At 42.4% G+C, this 9,454-nt stretch overlaps 1 protein-coding gene across 1 annotated transcript in view; it reads left to right on the forward strand.

Moving 5' to 3' along the window:
* The first annotated feature begins 130 nt into the window (after positions 1–130).
* ATAD3A (ATPase family AAA domain containing 3A) overlaps positions 131–9,454 on the forward strand; it is a 20,673-nt gene continuing 11,349 nt past the window's right edge. The window contains exons 1-10 of the mRNA XM_029084250.1: positions 131–207; positions 884–985; positions 1,821–1,880; positions 2,237–2,306; positions 3,819–3,984; positions 4,710–4,779; positions 6,634–6,789; positions 7,022–7,078; positions 7,956–8,081; positions 9,163–9,287. Coding sequence (XP_028940083.1) covers positions 163–207; positions 884–985; positions 1,821–1,880; positions 2,237–2,306; positions 3,819–3,984; positions 4,710–4,779; positions 6,634–6,789; positions 7,022–7,078; positions 7,956–8,081; positions 9,163–9,287 — 977 coding nt within the window. The 5' untranslated portion in view covers positions 131–162. The remainder of the gene's footprint in view (positions 208–883; positions 986–1,820; positions 1,881–2,236; positions 2,307–3,818; positions 3,985–4,709; positions 4,780–6,633; positions 6,790–7,021; positions 7,079–7,955; positions 8,082–9,162; positions 9,288–9,454) is intronic.

Raw genomic sequence — 9,454 nt, forward strand, 5'->3', positions numbered from 1 at the left:
TGGGTGTGGGGTGGGCTGAACCTTCGGCTGGCTTCAGCTAACACCAGGTTGGGTTGAGTAGCCTGAGCGTGCTCTTGCTTGAGGAAAGCCCTTTGTACTGTCCATAACCTCCTCCCACTCTCCGTTCCAGGCCACGCCAAAGATGCTCTTAGTCTCGCCCAAATGCAAGAGCAGACCTTGCAGCTGGAGCAGCAAGCAAAACTTAAGGTGTGTTGGAACTCCTCGGTTGTTGTACAGCCAGCCCGTGTCAGGCAGCTGCCAGGTTTGGGGGGGGCATGAGTTGAAATGTCACTGTCTGGCAGTCTAGAACGTCTAGCGTTGTCCAGCACAACTTAGAGTGTGCTAAGCTTTTCTGGTTGCTGTTCAGCTTCAGCAAATCATAGTTATTTGCCTTGTCAAAAAAAAAAAAAGAAGCCATTCTGGAAGGTGAAGTGCAGGTGATTTGGCCTATTCCCCAAGCCATATTTTTATGGCTTTGCTTACAGCTAGCATGTCCCGAGTGATTTTGTAAGTCCTAGAACATCGCCACCATTCTTGGAGACTGACAAGGGTTTTCTGCAGGGAACCACAAAGCAGTTAGGTGGAAGACAGACTTCTATTCCTTTTATAAGGAATGTGAGGATTGTTTGAGTGTTGATTGGTTTGGGGTTTTTTTAAAAATAAATTGTATTTAATCCTGAAATGGCTAATTATGAGACTTCTTACAATCATATTTTATGATTGTAAGACATATGACAGTATTTTAGCTGTCTTGTGTCATCGTTCACCTTTGCAGGGTACCACTGATTACAAATGGATTTCTTGGAATATAATTGTCGCTAGCATTTCTCTGTAGGATGGTGTGTTGAGCTTGTTTGTGATGATTATTTTTTTACCTTAATAGGAGTATGAAGCCGCCATAGAACAACTGAAGAACGAGCAGATACGGGTACAAGCCGAAGAGAAACGAAAAACACTCAGTGAAGAAACAAAACAGCATCAAGCAGTAAGGAAATGAGCGGGAAGCCAAGTGATGGGAGACCTTGTTTGTGACCTTGGCACACGTTACTTTTTATCCCATCAGAGTTTGGACTTTGAGCGGGGCTGGCTCAGGAAGCAGGCTTCACAGTCACCTCTGCATGTGCTGGGAGTTCATGAGTTCTCTCTTGAGCTCTTGCACTTCACAGGGCATCATTTGAAGTCAAAGCAAACTTGATGCTGGTTTACCTCTGAAGTGCTTTACAGTTGTTGGGGAAGTAACTTGTGAGCTGTTCTGCTGTCTGTGTGTTTGGAATAGAGAAAAATATCATCCCTTGTACAGAGCCCTCCTTGCTGATGGATATGGGCCCCCAGACCACTTTCAGTTGAGAGTAGATGACATGGGTTTATTTGCCAGTTGCAGTGGAAAATTAATGACAGAAATTAATGAGGAACAAGAAAATCAATCAGAAACATAACTCATCTGACAGGCAGTGTATCTTGACAGTTCTATTGCTTGCAATCGCCAGTGCAGGTAATGTCTTTTAGAACATGAAAAACACGTTTTTCCCAGTAAAATCAGTCTGCTTTTCTGGGCCAAAGAACACTTGTTCCTTGTCTTTATATCTGTGATACCTTAAAATGAAGCCAGACAATATACATTTCTCAGCATAGAGGAATTTGCCTTAAACTCTGCCCTGTTCATAACCTAGGATTATTTTTTGTTTTATGTAGGGTTTTTGTTTTGTTTTGGTTTTTTTTCCCAAACATCATTGCCCTCAGGACTAGGTTCTCTCTTAAATGCCTAATCTTTATATCCTGAATACTCATCTTTTTTTTCCTCCCCTTTTTTTTTTCTGAAGAGAGCCCAGTACCAGGACAAATTGGCAAGGCAGCGCTACGATGAGCAGATGCGACAGCAGGTATGGCAGCTTCTTTCTCTAACACAGCTGGGAACTGTATAGTAGCTTTCTTAGGTCAAAGTGGTGATCTTGGAACTGTACCCTATCCTGCTGGCCAGGTGGCTGATGCTTTCATCTGTACTATTTGCTTGGCATCAACAGTGCTGGCCAGGCAAATCAAAGGTCAGAGATTAGGACAATGCAGCTAGGAGCGTGGGATTAAGAGTGTGAACCTGGGAGATGGGAAGAGGAAGAATTCACTTCAACCTGAGCACTAGCTTCTTGAAAACATTTGTAATACTTAAGCTCACATAAATACATACTTGATCAAGTTCTTACAACTTAAATGCATCTTCTGCTGTCTTCTCTACCTGTAGCAACTTGCTAATGAAGAGAATCTGAGGAAGCAGGAGGAATCTGTACAGAAGCAGGAAGCCATGAGGCGTGGTAAGCTAGTAATTTTTCTTTAACTAGTGACAGAGTAGGTGAGGAGATTAATTCTCTGTCCTGATCTTTTGCCTCCTTGTTCACATCAGTTGGTGCTCCATTGGAGTGATGCCTTTGTGTCATATTGGCAAGTAACAGGTAAATCCCTGTAGTGGTACAACTACCCGTTGCCTCCAAGGTTAATTGTAGAAGTGGTCGCACTCCTAAACATCTCTCCTGTGGTACTTGGATTTCCCAGTGAACTACCAGCATCTTCTGATATAGGAGCTGAACTTCTGATTTTATACTGGGACAATCTAAAACAGATCCAGTTTTGAGGAGGAAAGAGAAACAAAATAGCTCCTGGGAGGAACGGTTGAATCTCTGTCACCTGGCCTCCATTCACTGTTTCTGGTAGAAAATACAAGCTGAGTAACAAAGTTTTAGCCTGAAACTTGCTTTGTTTCTTTTCATTGTTGTGGAATTGCCAGAATCACTGGGTTTGCAGAGCCCCAATGGGACTCCACTAGGGCAACAAGTCTTAGAAATGTGAGGCGAGTTGTGTATGACCAAATGTGCTGGGAGGGCTGGTTTGCTCTCCACACAGGTGCAGTTATGTTGTCTGCTCCTTGCTGCCATCTGGTGTACTCTGTGTTGAGACAGGTCTTGTAGCAATCATGGAACAATGCTCAGTGGTGAAACCTTGTAGGAAAGGGTGATATTAATCTTGTAGTATCCACCTACTCATAGGCACCAAGCTACGAATGTGAAGGTAGCCTGTCCAGCATTCAGATATCAAGTATCTGGGTGGTCCAGACAGGATTTCTTGCAGTGACACTAAAGACAGAGGGTCCTGGCTCTGAAGTCCTCATCTCATCTCCTGGGTTGTCCTTAGGTTTCTCGTTCATTCTCCATTAACATCATTCTTAATGTGTCTGTTGCAATTCTGTGTGTCTGAAATAAGAGCTTCTGAAATCCTGCTTGGGACAGCATTTTACAGGCAGCTCAGTTTTGCTTCTCTTCCTTACGAGCAGTCTGTGTTACACTGTGTGTAGTTACTTGTCCAGGGTTGTCCTTCATTGTCTGTAGCGTGTCACCCTTCCTCTCTGAAATGATGTTGATGAGCAGCAGCAGTGCCTAGTGCTGTGGCTGTTCCCTCTCTGTTGCTTTATCCCTTATTGTCTAGCTTGTCTCTGACTAAAGCTTGCCCTGAACAATTTTTCTGGTAATAAACTTCCAGAACAGAAGGATGATTATTCTTTTGCAGTATGCCATCTGGAGAAGGCCACCTATTTGGTGTGTGATCCCTGTGAGCACAGAGGGAAAATTCCTTGTCTGTCTTCTATAATATTGTACTGGTTGGCTGCCTTTTGGGGCAGGGTGGGAGGGAATTAAGATCTTGAAGTCTGCTGCTATGGGATCACAGAGAGCTGTAGTGAAGCCAGGATGAAGCAGTGCATCTCTTTCACCTACCTGCTACCTGGGATGAAGCCAGCCCAAAAAATTGTCCTCTTCTCTCTATTATTTTTTTAGCTACTGTGGAGCGAGAGATGGAGCTGCGGCATAAGAATGAAATGCTGCGTGTCGAGGCGGAGGCAAGAGCCCGCGCCAAGGCTGAGCGGGAGAACGCCGACATCATCCGGGAACAGATCCGCTTGAAAGCTGCTGAACATCGCCAGACAGTGTTGGAGTCCCTCAAGTATGTGCAAGCCAGGGTTGCCTTGCTGCTTTTGCAGATTTCTCCCATCATGTAGAAGTCCTTGCTGTGTGCTCAAGTCCTTGCTGTGTTCCCCCAAAGCTCTGGGGAATATTGAGAGTTAGGTTGTACACTCTGGTGCTCTGAACAATAAGGGTTATATCAAACAGAACTTTCTCCTTCACTTGTCATGCTACATGGTGATCTGAGTGTGAACCAAAGAGAGCTGTGAATGTTATACAGTTTTTCTAACAGATTACTCCAAGCCTTATTTACTAAGATTGAGACTCAATTACTGTGAAAACTGTCAGAGTTCTTTCAGTTTCTGAACATGTGTCAGAAAGGTATGAAGTGGTCTGTCTCTGAAGGGATGGGCATTTAGATTTGGAATTTGTTTATTTTACATCCTTTGAGATTTTGAATAAAAAAGCTTTAGAATGAAATACCTTTTATTCCAGTTCAGCACCAATAATGTATTAAAGAAATTGATATCATCTTAATGCCAAATGTTTTTCTGGATTTAATCCCAGATCAGGTGTAGACATTAGATGATTATAAATGTTTGCCATGTTTGTTCATGTTTCAGTTCCTCTGTGAGCCCTCAGTTAGCTTTGGCTGGTTCTGAAGAAGATCATTATAGAGTATAAAATTGTCTTGTAAATTGTTTCAGTTCAGTCTTTGAAATTCTTTTCTCTTCTCCTGCTTGCCTTGGTGTTTGCTCACCACAGAACAGCTGGGATGCTGTTTGGGGAAGGATTCCGTGCCTTTGTAACAGACTGGGATAAAGTTACAGCCACGGTAAGATTGTGACATGTATCGAAACTTACAGAAAAGTCTGTCTGGGAATATGTGTTAAACTAACTCTTTGCTGTGATACATTTATAAACTTTGTGCAGAGTAAACCGTGGCGGGAATTTGCTTGTTCCCTTAGTGCTCTCTGCAGTCCTCATTTAAGGAGATACTCTGCTTCAGATTTTTATTCCAATTAATTCTCATCCTCTCTGTATATATAATTTGTTTCTCATTGGTGAGGTAAAATTTCTGGCTCTGATCAACAGCATAGAATTGTCTTGTCTTTGGAGGCACCATCACCTTTACAAACATGTTAAAATACAAACTGGAAATGTCTTTTTAGGGGCTGTTAGGGGAAGTATATTGGAGATGTTTGATGGTTGATCTGGTGGACACAAAAGGAGTTTGTTCCCTCTAAACCAGTCAAAAAAAGTTTTTATTGTCTGCCCCTAATAGTAAAAAAATTCTGACAGCATTTCCTCAGACAATAGGATGGGGTACATAATGCAAGTTTGTTTAGTTTTAAAATTATAATATTAAGGTACATTATTTTAAGGCCACAGAGACTTTCTTTTGCATGCATTCTGTCTCTGAGCTGCAGTTTCTTCCCACCAAAGAACTTGGCTGCTACTCTTATCCCAGGTGGACAGCAGTCTTGATTAAAAGCTGGACCAACATCTTTCCCAGGACAAAAGAGCACGGCAGTGACTTCTTACAGACATAAAGTTGTTTCTCAGTGTACTACTTACAACAAACCTTTACAGTGAAAATCCATTTTTAGTAGCATGGCTTGTTAAAGTGGAGACTTTGCTTGAAGTCAGTCACTACCATCTGCTCCACCCTCTGGTTTTATGCACAATAATTACGCTTTGCCTGAGTGTACTGGGGAGAACAAGACGTGCTTTTAGGGGATCCTTTTGTAATCTGTAGGCTGTACCTGGAATGCCTGCAGTATTCACAGCCTTGGTGCTTTTAGCTGAATATTCTCTTGACCCAGATAGCAGTTTCCTGCATTATGGTCATTTTTGCTTCTGACAAGCTTTTTGTGTTGTGAATTTAGGACATTTAGCTTTTTTTAAAAAAAAAGTACATATATTTTTGGAAAGGGAATAACACAGCTGGAACTCACATTTTCTGTCGCTTTGAAAAATGACTATAAGGTAAGAATTAACCAGTTATTTTGGGGTTCCTCTAAATTAGCCCTGGATTTTCAGCTCTTCCTGCCTATTGTAAGGGCAGCTCTTTTCCTACCTTTTCCCATCCATGCAGCCCCAGAGGTGCTGCTCAAAGTTTTTTGGATTTGTTTGTTTTTTTAGTGGAATTTACTTTGCTTATCAGTCAGAGATTCATTCCTTTGCTTCACGTTAGGTACTGTAATCAGACTGATTTGTGGAGTTAGTTTAGAATTTGAGTTCTTCAGTGAGAGTCGAGTAATTTTCTTGTTTTAATACACAGCTGTCAGTCTTAAAAGCTCTATTTCTCTGTATCTTGTAACACGAACAGCAGTGAAGTCCAAAAGTCTGAAGTACTTCTCTCTGCCTGGATGGATCTGATGTATCAGCTTTGCTTAGTGCTGGATGTTGCTAAAGCAGGTGCTATAAGAGTGCAGGAGGTCGTTTGTCTGGTACCTTGTTTTTAGAGGGAAGCTACTAAAAAGGTGGAGCCTCTCTCGTGTTCTGAAGTCCCTGTGAACTGAGATGAACTGGGTGTGGAATTGTCTTATTCTTTGCATCTTAGAACTTGCAACTGTGAACCGTTCATGTTTCCATCTAAAGCAAAGGGGATGTCACATTTGTGCTACACACAATAGCATTGCCTTACCAAGTGTTTTTTCCTAATCCTTCCCCCTTTTCTTTGCAGGTGGCAGGCCTAACCCTGCTGGCAGTGGGTGTTTACTCTGCCAAAAATGCCACGGCAGTAGCAGGGCGATACATAGAAGCACGTTTGGGCAAACCTTCCCTGGTGAGAGAAACCTCACGCATTTCTGTGCTGGAGGCACTGAAACATCCTATCAAGGTAAAGCTGAGCTTTGTTTTTGTGTTGTGCTCAGCCATGAGGATGCAAAACTCCTTTTGCTGCTCTTGTGTGAGGCAGGGAATGATTCCATGGGTCTGTGAATAAATGTTCTATTAAGAGACAGTAGAGGTGGGCTGAGCTCGTTGTCATTTCATGTGACCTTTTTGTCCAGGTGAGTTGACAGAACTGTGTGTAATTTCTACATCTCACTAACTGAGTTTGTCCTCTCCAGGTTGGCAAGCGTCTCACCAGCAAGGTTCAGGATGCCCTTGAAGGAGTTGTTCTCAGTGTGAGTACTCTATTTTGTTATCTTGATCTGTGAAGGATGACTTTGGAATCTAAATAAGAAACACTCACTTCAAAAGCTGTAATTCCAGTGATTCTGGAGAGATAGCACCCTTGGGGCACTGAGACAGTAAATAAGCTCTGGTGGTGTGTGACATGCATTAAGCACTCTGTTAACCTTTTTTCCTCTGTGCAGAGTGGTTGGATGTCGCAGTTCAGACCCTGCCCTGCTGCAGTTTTTCTCTGTAGTCAGCATGTTACATACAGAGTTCCCCTTGTCTTGTCTAATCTGTTGATTACTGCACCTAGATCTGCTTAGCCAAAGCAGGGTGTGCATTTGCCCATCTTGTGAATGGTTCTTAACTTGCTAATTATGGCTGATTCTGTATATTTGCTTCTGAATTTGATTCCTGGGTACCAGGCAAATTTAAGCGCTTCTTGAAGCAGCTGAGAGAAAATGCTCCTGCAGGAATAGCTTTCTCCTGGTATTTGTACAAATAAGTATGAACATGAATGTTTATGACTTAAATGAAAGAATTAGTACTGCAAAGAATTGCTTATTTTTTGACATACACCTTGCAGGGCATCCAATAGGAGGTGAAAATTCAGGTGTTACCAGTTCTTATAGTAGTTACTGCACTGCTTCCTGCTCTGCTGATATTTCTTAAAAGAACTGTAGCCAAGTGGACAGAACTTTGAGTAAATCCTAACACAGAAGGAGAAATGACCCTGGTCTGAAGTAATAAGCAGCTGAAGTTAAGGCTTGAAAGCTTGAGACCGTAGGAGTGCTGCCTACTTGCTGGTACTGATCTGTGAAGCTGAGAGATGCTCAGAAGTCTCTTGGTACTTTCTGTTCTTTAAGTTTAACCCTTTTCTTGCAGCCACAGTTAGAAGCACGTGTGAGAGACATCGCCATAGCAACAAGAAACACAAAAAAGAACAAAAGCCTGTACAGGAATATTCTTATGTACGGTCCCCCTGGCACTGGAAAGACGCTCTTTGCCAAGGTAAAACTCTGCCAAGATTCTGACAACCTGCACGTTGTGGGATGCTCTGAAAACTTCAGGGTCTAAGCACCCACTCTAGTCTGAAATTTGTTGCTGAGGTATTGCATAAACTTGGTGTTCTTGTGTCTCTGGAAAGGGAGGAAAGGGCATCCAGCCTGCTTCAACTCTGAATTAGTACAGTTGTTTGGATGCTAGTGCTGGGCGTAGGCAGAAGAGCCTTTCCATCTGGAAAAGGCACTTGGCAGCTTAACTTTTGACATTGCAACACCAGCCTGCTGTCTCGTTTCCACCTCTGTCCATTTTATGCATTTGTCTAAATAGGGTCTTTCGTGCTCTTGCTCACTAATCCCAAAGCAGAGAAGACAGAGGTTTGGATGGCTTCACTGTGCATATGCACTACCAGGATTGTTTCTGCATGGATTTGAGTCAGGATTTGATTTTTTTATTTACTCTTCAGTTGCTTGTCCACTAGATCTGAGGCTTCATATGCTTGTTTATAGTTGCAGATTTGATGTGCTGATGCAAGTTGAATTTTTTTTTCTCTGTCAATGCATTAAATGCATATCCAGACCAGTGAGTTGTGGCAGGCTTTAAAACACAAAGGGAAAATCCAGTTATTTTATCTGAATACTCATTGTGTTCCCTGACCATTTAATTCTAGGCTTTAAATTTTTTTAAATGAATAAAGTTTGATTTGATTTGTAGTACTTAAACATCTAGTAGAGAATAAAATCCTGTTCTGCTGCACAGAGGAAGGAAGTTACGAACTAGACCGTAAAGAAAACAGTGGAAGAAATAAATAGGACACAAGTTAAAGATGAAGCACTCTCAGCAGTGCCTTCTAGCATGAAAATTTTGTGCATTGCCATAAGACTAGTCTTCAGTCTTTTGTTCCCATTTAGAGCAATGCTAAAAGCTGCCCCAAAGTGACTGTTCTCTTCTCTAAGAGCACACGTACCCTTTGCAAATAAGAGTGCTGATAGGAATAAGCTACTTTTTATTTCCCTCCTCATCTTCCATGGGCTTGCAGTGAAAGAGAATGCTTAACTCACTGTTTGGTTTTTTTTTTGTTTCCTTCCAGAAATTAGCTGTGCACTCGGGCATGGACTATGCCATCATGACAGGAGGGGATGTTGCCCCCATGGGGCGGGAAGGAGTCACGGCCATGCATAAACTCTTCGACTGGGCCAACACCAGTAGGAGAGGGTAAGTAGAGGTTCCTCTGAATCCTGGATTTGGTTTCTTACTCAAAGCAGCTCACTGCAACCATATAGTTCAAACCTTTACTCTGTCATTGAATGATACTCTTGCACAGGTGAGGTTACACTGCTCAAGCATGACATCTCCAAGTTTTCCTAGAATGGGTGAATTCC

This window comes from Antrostomus carolinensis, unplaced genomic scaffold, assembly GCF_000700745.2.
Source record: "Antrostomus carolinensis isolate BGI_N321 unplaced genomic scaffold, ASM70074v2 scaffold8583, whole genome shotgun sequence".
Taxonomy (NCBI): Eukaryota; Metazoa; Chordata; class Aves; order Caprimulgiformes; family Caprimulgidae; genus Antrostomus; species Antrostomus carolinensis.